At 41.4% G+C, this 18,791-nt stretch overlaps 1 protein-coding gene across 1 annotated transcript; it reads left to right on the top strand.

Moving 5' to 3' along the window:
• Positions 1-1,020: 1,020 nt before the first annotated feature.
• On the top strand, positions 1,021-18,287 carry ANKRD42 (ankyrin repeat domain 42). Its single transcript, XM_018071143.2, has 12 exons — positions 1,021-1,193; positions 2,234-2,397; positions 3,962-4,069; positions 4,394-4,513; positions 5,110-5,245; positions 8,496-8,696; positions 9,656-9,781; positions 11,337-11,442; positions 12,067-12,242; positions 12,653-12,779; positions 15,423-15,567; positions 18,008-18,287. Exons 1-12 carry the CDS (start codon positions 1,178-1,180, stop codon positions 18,101-18,103), a joined length of 1,521 nt encoding a protein of 506 aa, XP_017926632.1. The 5' UTR covers positions 1,021-1,177; the 3' UTR covers positions 18,104-18,287.
• The last annotated feature ends 504 nt before the right edge of the window (positions 18,288-18,791 follow it).

Raw genomic sequence — 18,791 nt, 5'->3', positions numbered from 1 at the left:
TGTTTGATACCTTTCATACCTTCTTTTTTTTTTTTTTTTTTAATAGAAATTGTACTAAAATTGTGGGGCCTGCCCTTCACTTTGAAAATCTGTATTTTTTTACAGAACTGATGTTAACAGCTGTTTATTGAACTTCAGACCCAGGGCTGCTGCCTTTGTCTTGTGTCAGGCAGCCATGCAGCCATCCCCCCTGGGCATCTGTCTCCATGCAGCTGCAGGTCTCCAGAGGGGGAGGGGAGACAGTATTTCTTCTGCTAGTGGGCCTTGTTGTTTGCTTTCTTCTGGACAAAAAACAAAAAAGGGAAAAAAAAAAGATCTTGAAGTTGCTGCACTGTAACATTGTGTTAAACACAGTAGTACTTTGCCAAGTAGTGCAATCGGCCAGATCTGCCTGTGATTTAAAGTTGTATAATTGGGCTGCAATCTCTAACCCTCACTTGTTATAATGAGAAATTTCTCCCTTATGGGAAAATTATATCCTGGTGATACTGTTTCTTAAAAAAAACCCAAACCCACCAAACAACAAAAAACCCAAACCAAACAACTCAAACTACAAAACATTCTTAAATATTATTCAGAAACATGAACTAGATGACCTCCCAAAGCCCCTTCCAGCCTAACCTATTCTGTGTTTCTGTGCTGCTGCTCTTTGTTCAAACAGTATTTTGCAGGATGGAGTCACAGTTTCTAAGCGAAGCAGTGATGCAGCCTGGGGAGCAGGGGAGGTGGAAGTGGAGTTACACGCACTCACAAGATTGATGGTGTGTTATAGCACACACAGGGTGTGTTCCTGTCAGCCTGGAGTACTGAAACAGCTTCAGCCATTCTTTCCTCTCTGTTACAAACCCAAATCTGCCTGAGCACTACTATCACACTACAGAGCACGTGAAAATAGGCACTGGTAAACTGCACAGGCTGCTTTTAGTGCTTTTTTACATATATTACAAACATGTTCATGCAATATCACATTTATATTATTTAATATTTTTTACCTCAAATTGTGTAACAGTCTACTTCTACCATTTCTTCTCCACAGGTGGAGAAGCTGAGACACTTAATAACTTAAGACCTACAGTTTTATGCTTGCTTGACTTGCAAAACAGTAGCCCACCTCTTCAGGACTTCTAACAGCGTGAAACCTAATCAAACAGTGTTAGTACATTTTGGTACTGGAATAATGACTACTGTAGAAGGTGAATACTAATTGGTTTACCTTCCTTTCATGCCTGGCTGTCTGAAGCTAGTCCCCTCAGCCATTAGATCCACTTACATCTCATATTTCTATTTACAAGTTTTGTCAAGATATCAAGATGTTGCCAGGGGATTTGGATATGTAACTCCCATTGTTTCCAGTCATGTAGTTAATCAGTGGAAAAGCCTGAAGGGAGGACATAGGTTATTTGATTCCATGGCCTGGTGACAGAATATTTTTTTTTACCCTATGCTTCTACATTTAGAGTTTCATTCTGTGCCATTGAGGTCACTGAAAATGTTATTGACTTTGGTGGGAGCAAAATATCAGACTGCTGAAAAGTGAGCTGTGACAGAACAATGCTGTAATTCTATCAAGAGAGCAACACAGGATGACTAGCATATTGTACAAAGAACTGCCTTTAATTTTGACGTCAGTTTATCCTGAAGATGATCTGTGTAGCTCAGTCAAGAGCAGTTACATGGTATGCTCACTTGGTGAAGGCTCTGGTGCCCTCCAGTGTGATATGCCATGCTGTGCTAAGTCCTTAGGCAGCTGGCAGCAGCATGTGGAGCACCTGGGAAGTGATGGCTGAGAGCTTGTTTGCCCAAGTGAGAAGCCTTCCTGGTGTTATATTTGTAAATGTGATTAATGAAAGAGTTTGTGATGGCCACCCACAGTTTAAGAAGAGAGACAGTTTTGGGGTGAACCTGCTCTGGCACTTGCTAACATGGAGTATCTCCACTTCCTGCTCTTCCTGTGCTTCTTGTCATCTTTCTACTGGGTTTTACTCCTGGGCCCTTTACTGGGGCTGAAGGGCCATGCGTGTCTCAGGTTTTGGCATATTGTTTTGTTCCTGATGAACAGCAGTGACTTAGGAGTTCCACTGATATGAATCTCAATCATATGTTACTCTGGACATTTTAGCTGGTTTTGTGAAGCTATCACACGGATGTTTCTTTGATTCATCACTTGTTATGTATCTCTTATATGTTGCTGATTTAAGCAACTGACTAATGCCCTTTTATTGTTCCTCACTAGTTGTCGAGAAGAAGCAAAATTATACTAGTGTGCATGAAGCAGTGAAAGCTGGTGATGTAGAACAGCTTGCATTGATGATTAAAAGTGGAGCTGGTGTTAATGAGGTGGATGTTGTCCACAAATTCACACCCTTGCACTGTGCTGCCCACTCCGGAAGTCTGGAGGTAAAACATTACATTGGTGTTTAGTCACAGCCAGGTTTTTGTATGTTCATATTTCCTTCTTTGGGAGAGGCTGGACACAACATTGCTATCTTGAGTCAAACTGAATCAATAATCTCTGGCTGCTTTTCTCATTAAATATATTCACCTAGAGCAGAACTACAGCATTTTAGATTTTCTTTTCTTTCTTTTTTTTTTTCTTCTGAAGCCCCAGACATTTCACCTAATCAACTTTGTCAGATTTTACTAAATCATTGATTTTCTTACTCATCAAAATGTGCCTTATGGCCTCCCTTCCAGACTCATGACCTCCTTTTGTCCCTGTTGTGTTTTCCTCTTCTCTTGAGAGACCTGGAAAATCCTACAGAATGTGTAAAATGTTCTGAAGGTGATTGAAACAGATAAAAAGTGACATGAAAACATGTTCATTCTGTTTACCGATGTCCCATGCCTCGTTCTCTATAGAAGTAGTCTTAAAACATTCTATTTTAATAAATTAAAATGTTGAATAACGATGAAGAAATCAGCAGGTGCTTGCATGAATGTTTTGAACTTCCAGAAAGGTTGAACTGCTGTATTCAACACAACATTGCTTTTCTTCTTGTAGCCTTCTTATTCAGTCTTCATAGCAATCTAACCTTGAAGCAACAAGGCCATTCATGTCCTGAAGAAAAGCATGTAAAGTTCTTGCTAAACTCAAGAAGTAATAAGTGCAGTGCTACTTCTGCCATGTAGAGAAACTGTCAAGAAAATGATAATCATCATTTTGTCAGCCCCAAAACTGGATTGCTTATCCACCCTTTTCTGCCTCTGTAAATTCTGTCATTTTTCATTTGACTCTTCTACTTTGCAATTGATATATTAGACTTTTTTCAATTATCTGTCTTCTATTTGTTTCTAAGCTCCTTGGTAGAAATAGTGGAGGAACCAGAGCTGAAGTATGGCCTGAAACAAGATAATAAATTATAATAATATATAATAAAAAGTTTTAACTGTCCCTCTAGCTGTCTCTGGATAGTCCATAAAGCTTTCCATTGCAAGCAATAGTATCTGCTGGAAGAAGGGAATAAAACAAAACTAGGCCATGGAAGAGTGAGAAGAGAGATGGGATTACATAGACCTAAGTAGCCTAATAAATTAAATGAGGTTTTGAATTTAGTTCATGGTATTTTGCCTACGAGCAATTTTAGCTGGAATTCATGTGAGGATGTTTGCATTGTTTTTTCCATTGCTTTTACCTCACGCCATGTGAATATTCTCACAGATTACATTTTAAATCTGAAAGAGTAAAATTAAGAAGCCATACTGTAAAATCAATGCTAGGGTCTGATTTAGTAGGTTATTTGCACATTTTGTACCCTTGGGTGAAACCTGGAAAGTATAACTTACCTGTAAGTTTCTAATGCCCAAATATCTGGCTAAGGCATGCTCTGGGATCTCATTTCATAGTGAAGTATTCCAGTACTGTTTTGAAATGTCACATCGACAGATAAATTCTAGTTAAAATGTGCCTCAGATACATGGTATGAACAGCTTAATAAAAGCTGCTTTGGTTTTGGTTGAGCAGTGCCTTCACTGGTTGCTCTGGCATGGAGCTGACACGACTCATGTGACTGTCAGAGGGTGGACAGCGGCTCACCTTGCGGCCATCCGAGGGCAGGATGCCTGCATGCAGGTATGTGTAAATATTCACTCTCAAGCAAAAGTATGTAGGGCAGACCTTAATTTTGGACAAAGTCATTATGCAGATCAGTTGAAGAAGCTCCTAAGGGAGCTATGAGTAGCTAGCTCATCTTGGTGTCTTGGCATCTGGGATGAAGTCACTCATTTTAAAACCACTGCACTCATTTGCACTGTCTGTAGAAACAGATTATTTTGTGCAGTGCCAGGACCTTGAGGTCAACCCAGAGTTATCCTGCTGATCATTGTAACCTGTTCATCTAGGCAGTGTTTGCTTTTTCAGCTTGTGAAGTGAACTTCTGCTTTGCATTTCTTTTAGGCTTTATTAATGAATGGAGCAAACACAGAAGCTCAGGATGACCGTGGGTGCACGCCGGCACACTTGGCTGCAGCCCACGGGCAGTCCTACACCTTGCAGACCATACTGAGAAGTGGAGCGGTGAGACACTTCTACCTGCAGTGCCCTAGTGCAGAGACAGGCTGGTAGCTTTTCCCAAACAAAACTGCCCCTAGCTTAAACTGAGATTTAAGACTGTACATTAATTACTGTTGGTGAATTTATTTATTTTTAGGGTAAATTTCTATTTTTTAAATTGTAATATACATTTAGGAAAATGTTTCAAAAATCTAGAGAGAATCAATAATGTAAGTAAATCACATTCCACTGAGGATGTCATTAAATATAGATCAGGTGCTGGGGTGGTGGTCATTTTTTGCAGTTGTACAAATCTTCTATAGTAAAGGAGACATAAACTTAAAAAAAAAAAAGAAAAAAATCCAGTTGCATATTTACAGAGTAATGACCACTACAGGTCATTATGATACTAAAATGTGTCTAAAAATGCACCCTTTATAAGTGTGTTAAGTAAAAGTGTGAAAAGTCTTGGAATGGGAACTGCATATATGGTATGAACTTTGAAAAATATTATTTGATTTAAATAATATAACACAATGAATAGCCGATTACTATATATAAAATTTCTCTTGTGTCTAAGATTCAGAAGTGAATGAATTAACCTGCTGCTTTCATTTTAGAATGTAAATGTTTCAGACAGGAATGACTGGAAACCTGTTCATTATGCTGCTTTTCATGGTCGTTTGGGGTGCTTGCAGCTTCTTGTTCGATGGGGAGCATGTATCGATGATGTGGATAACAATGGAAACCTTCCAGGTATATCAGGATAAATCATACATTTTTAAGCCTTTGGTTTGTAGCTGTTGTGTTTTGTGATAATTGAGCAAATTTCAAGTAATGCACAGCAGCAACATTTGCTATTTGATTCCATGCAGTTAGCATAGATAGTCCATTTTTCTCATGATGGGAGGATTTATTAAATCCAAAGTATAGTTCTGTTGTTAACAGTATCCCATTCACCTCTTGCTGCTGCTGGCAAGGATCAGAGCTCATGGGTGCTGGAGTAGGGAGCAGGATGAGCCTGATTGAGAGCACTGCATAGTGCAGCATCTCCTATGTGTGTGATGGAGCAGGTGTGCCAGTGGAGGTCACAGGAGATGGGTGGGTGCAGCAGGAGGCAGTTTCAGCTGCTAAGTGCTAGTTTTTGAATTTGTGCCAGGCTTTAACGGCTGTGCCACTGTGATCAGATTGTGTGTTCGTTCATCTTGATTTGTGGAATACTGATCTTTCTGTATTGTCTGTAGCATGTTCTCTTTTCATAATCATGAGCATATTCGTTTTGGCACAAAAAAGTGGGCAGTGTTTATTCCTTGCTCTTCATAGTTTCTCCAGTGTCCCTCTGCCTACCATGCCACTGCCTCAATATCCTCTGTAAGCTGAATGGTATTGTTCCTGTCTTGGGTTCTCATTGCATCCTTTCCCTTTTAGCATTTTCCTTCTTATGGTTTGTCATATTATTTGTTGCAAAGACCATATTTTTTTCCTCTATAACTTGTACGGAGTTCTCGTTTTAAATCCCTTCTTAAAATCCTTTACCCTCTATTAAGAGCTACTTACCTAGGAAATGGAGAGCTATGTTCTGTTTTGCAAACCTAGGTCTCCTTAGAAGATATGAGGCTCCTGCATCTCGGCAGGAGATCTGGTGCATTAGCAGGAAGGGGTCATGATGTTAGGCACCCTGGTGGCAGTGTAGAAGGCAGCTTTATTTGCATTTGGAAACACTTCTCCCATAACAGACTTCTGTGGAGATATAGCAGAGGCCAGCCCAGTTCTACTTCAATGCTCTGTATATACTGGTTAGTAGAGAATTGGTTATGTTGTATTTTGACATCCTACAGAAGCTTGATCTTCCAGCCTTTGTTCTGTTTCATTTGATCATATTGTCATCCAAAGGAAAGAAAAAGCTTTGGAACATGGCTCCTAAAAGATTAGTAGAACTGATACACTGTACAGACCAGCTTTGCCTCAGCTTGTGTAACAGCGAAGTGAACTTAGATTATCTTTGCACACTTCGGCTTCAAGATTAGCTGAACAGTGCTATAATTTTTCCTAAGAGAATACTGAAAGAAATTTTCTGAGGTTGCAGTGCTGGACATCTAAAACTTAAAAACTGGCCGCACTTTTTGCATGTGTGTGTTACAGCAGAGGGTCTTATTGCCTTTGCTAATTTGCATGCTAATTTTTTGGAAGAAAAAAAATCTTGTGGTTCATTCAATGTACAGAATGGGCTGTGATTATTAATTCAACATTTCATTTTCTCTCTGTATTAATTTTTGGGCCACATCCATATTTCTTTTATTGCTCACTAGTCAAACATATTATAAATATTTTTCGCACTCTTTTTTCACTTGTGGCTTTGAGAAGGGTGAGTAGCGTTAGACTGACTTAATGAAAGGCAAGATAAAACACAGAGAAGTTGTGATACCAACACCAACTAACCACTGCCTGTTTGTGATGCCTGAGACAAGGTTTTTCAAAGGGCTTGGCACTAAGCTGCATGTTTTGATGTTACTGTGTTAACATCACAGTACCCTTTGACTTTAGTCTCAACTGCAGGTGCTCAGCATGACTGAGGATGGGATGGCACAGTTACATGTTGGGTACTGGCTACTAAGACACACGCAGGTTAAGCCACCTATGAAAAGTTCCTTTATGTGTATTCCACAGCATTCCACTGAAACTGTGCAAAAAGACTTGAACAGAGCACAACTCTTTAATCTATTTTCCCCTTGCCATCTTTGCAGAAAACGTTGAACTTTTTTGATTGCTTTCTGCACAGGACAAACATCTGATAAAAAAGTTTAATTCCAAGAGGTGAAGTTTTATCCTGGAGATTTTAGGTATCTGAAAATGGATTCATAAGGGTTGAGTCAGTTTTTCAGTAGCTGACTATTAATCAGTACTTACCTTTAGCATGGTACCTCTTCTTTTCCCTTCTCCCTGAGTAACTCACTCACTGAATAAAATTCAGACAGTGGGAAAAATGGCTCTAATTTCAATTAAGCTCAGATTTTGAGCAATCATCTGTATCAAAGTATTGTCATCTTGCTGTAAAACCAATATCCATCACCTTTTAGAGCAATTACGCTCTGGGAAGCTGTGAATGGTTTGCTATAGAGAATTGTGTGTAACCCAAATGAAGTGACATGGTTTTTCTAGATCCTGGGTACATTGTTGATTGACTATGAAGATAGTGGGATTCTTACCTGGAGACAAACTAATCCTTTGGCCTCTAGAACATTAGCCAGCTTTTACAGAGCATTGTCATGGAGAACACATAATAAGCATTATTTGGCAAGTTCTTCCCATTAATGGGACTAGAGAATAATTACTCATTTCAAAATAATCAGCTTGTGTTTGGTACATCTTGCTTTCTTATAGGCCCAGCACTCTAGTAGTAATAAATAACTAAACCTCTTCATAGCCTGAAGGTCAGGTGAGGAATGTACCTTTGAATACTTTACCCAGCAAAGTGCTTGTCAGTGTCCTCCTTTTGTAGTTGGGGTGACTGAGGGTGTGATGCAACTTGTTTGTGGTGGCACAGTAGAGGTGGGCCTAAAGCAGAAATGGCCTTAACACCTCATCAAGGACACTGCTTGCTGTTGCTCCTTTTGGGTATCCCAGGACAGCGAGGTCAGACAGCTGCTGAAGACTGAGATTTGTGTTCATGGGGAAGATGAGACCCCAGCAGTGCACTCTCTTAACTAGTGCCCAGTGGTCTGTTGGGAGTGTTGTTTTGTTTCCTAGAGTCAGCTCTGCCAGGGAATCTCCTTTGCAGATCCTATCCTTGACACCTTTCTTCTACCTCCTTTGCATAGAGCTCATCTCTGTCCTGGATAGGAGCTGAACATGCCCTATTGAACTGAGGCTGCTCTTACTTGTTGTGCAGTGCTGGATGGCTCAAGCCCTGGTGGATGATCCAGATCTAACCAGTGGTGAGAGCACTGCTTTCTCCATGGACAGCAGGGCTCTGCTCTAATACACTTTGTTTCACCTTGTGCTGTAGCCCACCTGGCAGCAGTGGAAGGACACTTGCATTGCTTTAAGTTCTTGGTTGGGAAAATGGCCAGTGTCACACACACGCTGAAAGCCAGGAATGACCAAGGAGAGACTCCAAGGGACTTGGCTGAACAGTTCTTTAAAGATAATATTCTGCAATATATTGATGGTATGGAAAAAGAGGGGGAGCATCCAGAGGCACAGGAAGGTGAGTATGGATCAAGATACAGTTAAAATAGGCACTATAAATAATTCCATAGAAATGCTTGATTCTGAAAACTTGTGTGAGCAGACGTATAACATTTTAATTATCAGTATAAGGAAGAACTTCTTTTTAATGCTTACTACATTTACTGGTAGCTAAAGGCTGGGATATGCAGTATGATTTTACAGATGTCTTAGGTTTATCCGTGATCACGCTGTGTTGCACTATGAATACCAAGTTGCCCACGTTCTTTTTAGACTCCAGCAAAGATCCAGAAAAACTGTATAATTTTAATTAGTTTGCAGATCTGTCTGCACAAAATCTCTTACTTGCATTGAATAGCAACTTAGCCTGAAAATGTCCCACTGAAATGAAGGTTATTTGCTAACTATGGTAGTCAGAACAGCCAAAGGATGCAAATGTGGCAAGGTCTGTAAGGAGACCCCTCAGCAGAACATGGATATGACAACTGTACCTTCACCTCTCTACTTCTGGGAACTTACTGTCCTTATCTGCTAGTCTTTTTTCATTGTGCATAAAAGTATATTGTCTGTAGTCCCTGTCTATAAAAGATAACTAGAAAAATCAAATTGTCTGTATGAGTATGAGAAATAAAATAGTTTATATATTTGGAATTCAAACCAGGCAAATTACTCCAGTTACCACCAGTAGTACAATCTCAATCGTAAAATAAAGCTATACTTGTTACTTCAGGTCTATGAAATTAATTTCTTAACTGTGTGAGGTGCCTGTAGTCATAACCAAGACATGTTTAGTCAAGTCTGTGGTGAACGCTGCTAGTTACACAGCTGCATTTTGCCAATTAAGGTGCACTAGCCTCCTTAAATACAAAGCATCCATACATAAGTTGCTATGAGAGTGGCCAGCTGTGAGAGACAAATACCAACATGTTTAGTAGAATTACTGGCATCTGTTTGGAAACATGTGCATTTCATTTTCAGTTTTAGCTTTCCCAGCTCATGACGCTGCTTTCAAAGGGGACTTGTTAGTGCTTAGAAGATTAGTGAGAAGTGGAGTAATCAATATCAATGAGCGGGATGATAAGGGATACACTCTCATGCACAAAGGTCAGTAATTACGATCTGTGTTTCAGCTTGTTACTGTTTGTTGCTGACGTGTTTACTTTGTTTTTCAAGTGGCTGCTCATCAGATAAACTTCATGAAAAACAGCATCTCATTTGTGAGAGCTCAGAAGTGCAACCCCAAAAAAGATATCTGGTGATGTATTTGTGTGTAGGTGTCACTTAAAGACAAAATCACCAAGCTGTAGTCAAGGAAAAAGAGTTTATAATAGAGAGGTATCAACATCTAAAAGGAAAACTAAATATTGGGATTCTTTCTTTAGCCTTTCTTTTTTTTTTTTAATCAGGCAAAATGTGGGTTTTAGAAATGTCTGTCTGATCAGGTATAAGAATGGTCTGTATTGTGGCCTGGGCCTTTATTTACTGAACATAGCAGTACTGGGGGGATGTTTTGTAAAAATCACAACAAAATGGGGATGTTTTATAAAAATCACAACAAAGTCATTTGGTAGGGTGCTGTGAAGGAAGGTAAATTTCGGGTATCTAACACCCTGACATGTAGTGGAGTGCTAGCACTACAGAAAAAATAATCCTCTTGTGTTTGGGGTTTCATAGTAATGTCTGAAAGAGAAAAATGGGAGAGGAAACAAACAGGGAGGCATTTTTGTAATATGCTTTTACCCCTTTTTCCCACATTTGTTTTTGACTAGATACAATGATAGAATTTTAAAAAACATAATTGAAGTTCTCATTAAAAAAAGTTATGTAGTGATTTTAAAATGTTTTCTGCATTTTTTCCTACTTTCTTTTCTTGGAATGGTGCTAACCTACAATTGTTTCATCCCCAGACTTTACATCCTGATATTGTAATTTCATTTCCCTATCTCAGTAAGAAAACAAATATAACAAATATCCAAAAGGGAGTGCTATCAAGAAATGAATTTACTCTTCCTTGAGAAAAATAGTGTACAGTTTCAACTAGACTTGCCAAATATCATCTTCCATATGTAAGACATCGTTCCTGGCACCACCTGGTATGAGCAGTGGCCATGCCAGATCATATGACTGGCATGTGAGGCTGCTGCTGAGAAGTGTTGTCTTGAGTGTCTGCCCTAAGAAATGATGCACCTACAGCTCCAGCACAAAGCCCTACTTCTCTCCTCCATGAGACAGCTTTGCACACCACAGGCTGGGGCAACCAGCTGTGTCTGGTACATGGGAGCCTAAAGCCAGGGAGAGGTGACAGCACTTGGCTGCCGAACTAGGACACACAGGCAAGAGAGTGTGAGGCAGCAGTGATTTGTGTGTCTCATGCTCAACACATGGAACTGGGCAAGTTTAATTTAACTTGTGTCCAGGAAGAGCTGCCAGTACATTTCTGGAACTAGAAAGAGTCACCAAACCACGCTTCCCTGAAACTGTGTGTACCCATGTGATTTGAGCATCTTGACACATAGGCTTCTCTTGAAATAGTATCTCCCCTGTGGTGTCTTAGAGAACCCAACCTCTGGCATGTCAAAGAATGACAAGAGGAGGACGTTTTAGGTTTGAAACCCTACAGTTGTATATAACTTACTTGTGTGCACCTTCCTTCCTTTAGCTGCTGAACAGGGGCATATCCATTGCTTACAGTGGTTGATTGAAATGGGAGCTGACTGTGACATTACAAATGATGCTGGAGAGACTCCAAAGGATGTAGCCAAGAGGTAGCAGTACATATCCTGTAGCTCTGACATTTATTTACTTACTATTTGTATATCAATATCATGTCAGCTTTGTTGGAATTAATCCTGATTTTCAGTGATGGAGAAAGAACAGATCAGGCCCATGAATTCCAGCTCTGAGTGCTAAGCAAAGCTGTATTGTAGCTATGAAAGGTTTTACTTTTTCCTTATTTTATTTTAATTTTCTTTTCAGCAAGGTCAGACAAAAAAAGGAAAACCAGCTGATCTGAAAAAGGAGAGTTGTGAGCCAGTCTGGTCACAGTTTGTCGTACAAAGTAATTGAGAAGTAGTGGAGGCCAGCTGATTTTTGCATTAATAAAAATAATGCAGTTTCTGTTGAGATTCAATTAAGAAATCCTGCAAAGGAAAAAGATACCTCTGATGTAGGAGTCATTGCCATAAGATTCCATTGAGGCAGAGCTCACACTATAAGAATATTACAAAAAGCAGATAGATAGCTGCTCATAGTGTGTGTACCAGTGCTTCCTTTAATCCTGAAACCCCTCTGATAAATGGGAACATGGACAGTTTCAGAGAGTTTCTGTCACACGTGTTTTTCCGGATGATGGGCGTATTTCAGTGTTGGTTTAACTGTTCTCTGTGCAGATGTGCCCATCTGGCAGCTGTGGAACTTCTGATACCAAGAACTGGAGACAGTAACTCTAGTGATGAAGAACTAGATGCAAACAACATAAAGTTTTTTGAAAGACATGGTGTGGAAGGGAGTACAGATAGCAAAGAAGATTTAACCCTGGATAAAGCAGAGAAAAGGAATGCACGGAGTAAGCACTGTATTCCCATCATTCCTTGTTTGAAAAAGTTGATATAAAGACATTATAGTCATAGTTGCACAGTTCCTGCTAACTGCTGGGACCTTTCTGTTGTAAGATGTGATAGTTGACAGGATATCTGTACCACTGAGCATTCAAACAAATTGTGGAAAATTAGAAAGCGTAGCGGGGGGCAATCAGAACATAATTGTTACACCATTTTAATCCATGTTGGTGAAACTGTATTGGATTGCTACTTGTTTTTGAGATCTCTTTGCAGTGTGGGTGTCAGCTGTAGCTCAGTATTTGCTGAGCAGTGTGATTTCTGCTCTGTGTTTATGAGACTGTTTTTCAGACTATTGGATTCCATCATGACTGCCTTGTCCATGCATTTTACCTACCTGGAGAACTCTGTCTTACAGTAAGGGCCTATCACAAGATTCAAGAACTTCAGCAACTTCTAGAAATTGCCTACAGCAACTACAGACAGCTGGGAGGGATAACTGAAGAGGAGAGGAAGATGAAAAGAGAAGAAAGGAAAGCTGAGAAGTAAGGACATTTTGCCCTCCTAATGTTTAACTTCATGGAGCCCATTTTAAAGCCTTTTTTAAGGCTGACATACACTCAAATTTGCTTTGCCCAGTCTGTCTTTTCCAGTTGCCAACTTTAACCAGGTCAAAAAGAAATGGGCTGCAGCAATTCGTCTGACCGTTTCTAAACTTCTACCACCAGCTCAACAGAAGTGCTTGATAGGTCTACACTTCTTGGGCAAGATCATCTATTTGGCTTTCAGGTTTTCCTGCAGTGTATGTGCAGTAGGTCTGATAAGTCCTGGCTGTTTTGTTTCCACTGAGGATGCCAAAGATGTGTATGCACTTTAATAAACCTGAAAAAAGGCATTAGTCTTAGCATGGCTTGCATGGAAGTGCATATACAGCAGAGATTATTCAGTGACCTGCTACATTTCTGTGTCAAGGGTAATATATTTCTATGCTCAGGAAAGCATTAACTTGTATCCAGACCACAGAAAAAAACCCAAACTATAAGCAAACCTGCCCTTGCCCATGAAGAACTATTCATAATGTCTGTCTAATTCTCAGTGTCTCCTTTAAATCAAAGGGTTCTGTTAGACTGGTCAGGTGATTTGATGGACAGACTGTCTACATTTCAAAGAAAAGTCCTTCTGTCTATCAAAGATTTAGAGCCTAAAGAATAATGCAGCATCCAAAGACAGGCCTGTCTTCACCTCTACCTGTCAAAGATTTGGCTACCCACAGATCTCAGTCTCTGTAGATAACCACCTCCGTAATGTGTTTGGACCACCCCAAATCACTGTCTTTTTTTGGTTACTGAGAGGAGACTTGTCCAGAGGGCTTGTATGCCGTCACGAAGGCAGCAGACTTACCAGTCTGTGTAGATCTGGAGCATGTAATAGGTGTCACAAATTGCCATTAAGTAGTTTGTTTTACAGACATATCTGAGCCAAGAAACTGAGGACAGGATTTCTTTTGGTTCCAGGTCACCCTTTGACTCAGCCTAGGCTGAAAGTCCGTCTTTGTTAACTTGATATGTCTGCTATAGCTAACAGATACCTGCATCTGAGTTAGTGACCTTGAGCTCCTTTTTAGACTTCTTGGAGAGATGTAGGCACTTTCAGGGCATAATTAGACACGTATTTCAGGTATGATTCATCACTTCTAGGAGTGTCTCTCCTGGCTTCAAAGGAGGAGGGTGACTAGCTGAGGTGTTGATACCTATGTTAGAGAAATCTGTTTTTAATGATGGAAAAGTCACTGTTGACTAAAGGCATACATTAGTGTTCATTTTGGATAGAACAGTGCCTATTAGAGGGCTCTGATGGGGCTCTATAAGGGTCATTGCTTTCTGTGGCATGGATGGCTAAACTAGAAAAACTGTGAGGCTCTGAAGAGTCTTTCTCACCTGTGGAGGCTGGAAAGCATACCTAGCCCCAAACTATCCTTTTCAAATGGAAATAGTGCTTCTCAGCATACCTACCTACCCTTCTCAGGGTACCTATCTGTGGGTAAACACCAAGATGCTTCTAACATAGGCCAGAAAACCTATTACTTACAAATATTTAATGACAACACCATTTTGCTTGATTAAAAGCAGGAGTTGCTACTTGGGAAGGCCACTGTAACAGATTTTGAAGATTTCTGCTCTAGTCCATGTTTTCTGGCTGTAAGAGGCCTTGTGTGAACCACTGCACAGTGCTTTAACCAGGCTGCATTGCATGGAAAAAATTGCCACCATGTGTGTACCACAGAGTTTTGGAGCTGTGCCTCTTTAATTTGAAGTGTGCAAGAAGTTGGCTGTCCCCTGAACACTGAGCACAGGCCACTCTTGCAGTGTCTTTAAGGCTGGTTTGAGCCCATGAGTCAGGAGTTCTTCTCTCCAGGAAATGCCTTAGCTCTTGATGACAGCTTTTTTGCCATGCTGTTTGAATCCACAGGACAGATGTCTCCCTTTTCCTTTTACCGATCTTCCATCTTTGCTGATTCATCCTGATTTAGAAAAGAGCCGGCTCAATTCCAGATGACTCAGTTGCTGAGGTCAACTGCTGTTAGAATATATGTGAATCATGTCTCAGCTAAACAGTTTGCGGAATCTCAAGTAATTAGGAGCTGTTGTGGATGTGACCAGTGAGATCTTGTGCAATTGTGTGTGAACCAGTGCATCAGTTTCCCTTGAGTAGGGGTCAGGGGCAGCTTTTTCGTTTACATCTGGTGCTGCTACATCCTTCCTACTGGTTGGCTTAGGCACGAATGAGGAATACTCAAATAACAGCTTGCATGACCCTTCCAGAATCCCAGCCTTATGCTTTTTCTCTGTTTCATAATAACTTAGCTGCTCCTTGGGCACTTCTTCCTCTCCCACAGCTGGAGATGGACCCGGTCACAGGCTGCAGGAGCCCCAGGCTCGGTGTGTGGGTAGACGTCTCCATCTCGTGGTCAAATTGCGCTGAGCACAGCTGGCAGCGGAGATGGAAAAGCTGCTGTTTATACAGTTGTTACAAAGGGTCTGGAGCCAGGAGCACAGCTGGTGTGAAGAGTACTGCACTGCTTTCTTCGTGACTAACCTGCTCCCTGGCAAAGGCACAGTACCACGTGGAGCGGCCAGGGCAGGTTTGGATGTAGTTCATGCTCTGCTTGTCTCCTTTGCTTTTGACAGGGCTGTGAGGGAGCTGGAGGCCCAGCTGGAGTATGAGCGAGTCAGGCGGGAGAAGCTGGAGAGCCAGCTGGATGACTACCGTGCTGAGATAAGCCACCTTAGGGAGAGCCTGGAGAAAACCTGCATCCCCCCTGCTGTCCCCATGGTGAGTGCCACACTCCCCCAGTGCGTGGGACAGAAGCTACTGCCTGTAGCTTGTGCATGTTGTTCCTTCTAAGATTCCTAGGCATGGTGCTAGGAAATACTAGAGAAAAATGTGCTAGCAGCTTTTAGCTTAGGACATGGAAGTGAGCAGGAGCCTTTGTCTGTTCTAACAGTATCTCTGCTTCTCAGTTTCTCTTTGTACCCTGGCAGAGAAGCACCAATAATATTCTGCATAATAGTAAAAGGAGTGTACTGATCCCTGAGTACTTCTACATGCATATACAGTGACTGGCAGTTCCTCTTGGCTGGTACCTGGTACCTGCGACTGGCCTGCTGCCTCAGGAGAGGTGTCATCACCTAAAGGGTGAGCCTGTGAGTTGAGAGATCATAACCATGGGTCCCCAAAGGGGGACAAAGAAAATAACAGTCTCACTTCAAAGATGATCTATGTCACAGAGTCTGGAATCAGCCAGGCATCCTGAGTGAGAGTCCAGGATCTCATAGAAAGTTTGTGCAGAGAATTCAGTCTGTTTAGGAAAGGAAAAGTACATGTGGCACGGGAAGTTCTCAGACAGAGAGGCTCCATTTTGAATTGAATATTAAGGCCTTTTTATATCATAGAGGCGTAAGAGGGAAGAGGACACCACCACTGTAAGCCACCAATAGATGCTGATGTTTCCATTTCTAATTTTTTACTTTTCACCTACATAGCTTGTATAGCCAGTAGATGATGAGTTTTCTATTATTTCAGACCATTTTTTATTTCCCAGAGTATTTTCCACCTTTTCAGTCAATTGCTCCTACAGTCTCTTGTTTTTGCACTTCTTGGTGGTATCTTGGTATGGCTCTGAATTCTAGGTACCGCAGCTGTACTTCAAAGAGGCCAGCTGCACTTTTCAAGGATGCTTCTGGTTCTCAGCCTCACAATTCCCTAGCTGGCAGATATTTTCTTTGTCAGCATTTTTCAGCTGGTGTTTTTTTTCCTGGTAATTTTCCCCTTCTAACCAGGTCAGCTTTTTGGCTGCTCGCATTAGGTGTCAACCTGCTGTGTCAGCTCCCACCCCCTGGCTGGCGGGTTTTGTAGCAATTGCAGCTTATACTTTAGGATATTTCTTTTGCTTCAAAACTCCTTCAAAACAGGTTTGCTTTTCTCTCTTTTACACCAGACTGGGAAGTGAGTTGATGGAGGACTTTATTGTCCTCCTGTAGTACAGGACTTTATTGATGTGTGCAGTGGCTGATTGCAGAGAGTGTTCTTGTATGCCATCTGCTATCATCCCAATTATCCAGCCCTCTCACAGCAAAGAATATACACACAGATATGAATTATTGGTTGGCTTAGCAGGCAAAGGCAGAAAAACTGTAGCTTTTCAAAAAATGAAATCTTGAGGATAGATCAGAAGTTCACATGCTCATTTTTGGGGACAGGTGAGCTGGCATTTCAGACCTTTTGCTGCCCAATATAACTCTCGAAAATTGATTTGACAATCAAAATCCTGTTTGTCAGGTTTTTGTCATCCAGTCAAGTTGTCAGCCTTGGATGAAGCACCTATATTCCTTACCCTATGGGTGTGGGGACTGGTGTGCAGTAACACTGTTGGTTCTTAGGAAAAGATGCCAGTGGAAAAGGCACGTGGCAGGGCTGTTCTTGGAGCTCCACTTAACTTCCCTGGCCATTGCACTGCCTTGTCTATGTAACTGTTTGTATGGCTCTGTTATATCCAGGATAAAAGTCAGGCAACGACTCGTCACTGGCAACATGGGCAACTCAGATTTTAAGTCCTTCGTCTGACTAGAGGAGTCAAGAATACCCACTCTGGAGGAATGTTCTAAGCAGCCCAACATCTGCTCTTGTGAGATGGAGCCATATCCATTCCCCTGTGGGCAGCTGTGCAGTGTAACCACTGTATTTCAATATTCACTGGTCCAGAGGGAGTGAGTCATAGAAAATAGCTTTTTAAGCAGATTATTAGGGTTCATGAAAAAGCACAGGAATTTTCATCCCAAGAATTTTAGTCCTTCTGTTGTCATCATCTGACCCCAGGCTAATAACAGCTTGCTTTAAGACATGATTCATTATACTTCCCTGGCAGGTTTAAAAATATAGAATAACTATGGCACAGAGTGCCCCATTCCTAGGGTGGAAGTGTGGCTGTAGTTGTTTTTATCCACAACAGTCTGAAAAAGTCTAGCTGAGCTTTGGATTTACTGGCTGGGACTGGAGACAACTACCAAGGCAGGTTTATTTTCAAGAACTGCTCTGAGTGACTGCTACAGCCAAGGGGCCTTCCACTTACACTGCTGTGCTGCCATCCCATGCCCTGGGACTATGCTCTGCCCCCAGCTTCAGTTTGAACACAGTGTTCTGTCCTTACTCACAGTCATAGATTTTAAACCCTTCCAGTGATTGCTGTTTAATGGCTGAATATCCTTTGTTTCAGGAAGCTGAGACAATTGCCAAGTCTTGCAAAGACAAAAAGAAAATAAAGAAGCAGCCAGCCTGCAGCCCAGGAGGAGTGTTTGTGAGGCTACGCTGAGGAACGCTGAGGAACGACCCTCCAAGGAGGGGCAGGAGACTGCAAAGGTAGAAAGGCAATATTCCACACAATGCAAAGTTTGCATGGCCCAGCTGCACAAATGAGTTGTGGTTCTCTGCCTTTCACTGAACTATGGTTTTAGTTCTCTAGTTCTCTGGTGCAGCAGCAGCAGCAAATGTAGTTTAGCAACAGCTTTGCAATTGACATTTCAACAGTTAACAGCAGCAATGTCATAGGCCCTCATAATTCGGAGAGAAGTACCTCTGTCTCCTGGTCTGTTCTGTACTGTGACCTTAGAAAGGAAAAAGTGCACATCACCTCCTGGAATATTCAGATGGGACCTTCAGTGTGGAAGCAGAATACAGTCTCTGGGAGAATTACCTCTCAGCTGCAGACAGGTGCCAGGCACCTTGATTTTCATCTTCAAGTCATTCTTAAAGGAGCCAGGAAGTGACTCCTTTGTGAGGTGCCAGATGAACTGCAGCAGCAGGCCTCTAGCTCAGGGCTGAAGAGTTTACTAGGTTATGGGGCACGTTGTGGTTAGAAATGGCAACCCTGACCTCTCCTCTATATCTAGAAAACATTTAATTACTACACCTATAAAATTTTTTCTCTCATCTGTGTGCTGTTGTGAAGTTATTTTCCCTTTGGAAGCCTCATTTTGAGATTATTTTTTTTAGTGCTCAAG

The sequence above is a fragment of the Manacus vitellinus genome, unplaced genomic scaffold, assembly GCF_001715985.3.
Source record: "Manacus vitellinus isolate BGI_N305 unplaced genomic scaffold, ASM171598v3 scaffold_2_pilon, whole genome shotgun sequence".
Lineage (NCBI taxonomy): Eukaryota > Metazoa > Chordata > Aves > Passeriformes > Pipridae > Manacus > Manacus vitellinus.
Note: the sequence above shows the minus strand (reverse complement) of the source record. Positions and strands in the feature narration are given on the sequence as shown.

Coding starts and splice junctions, on each gene's coding strand:
- ANKRD42 (XM_018071143.2), top strand. Junction 8,697..9,655: donor GCATCCAGAGGCACAGGAAG/GTGAGTATGGAT, acceptor TTTCATTTTCAG/TTTTAGCTTTCCCAGCTCAT. Junction 11,443..12,066: donor CCAAAGGATGTAGCCAAGAG/GTAGCAGTACAT, acceptor TTCTCTGTGCAG/ATGTGCCCATCTGGCAGCTG.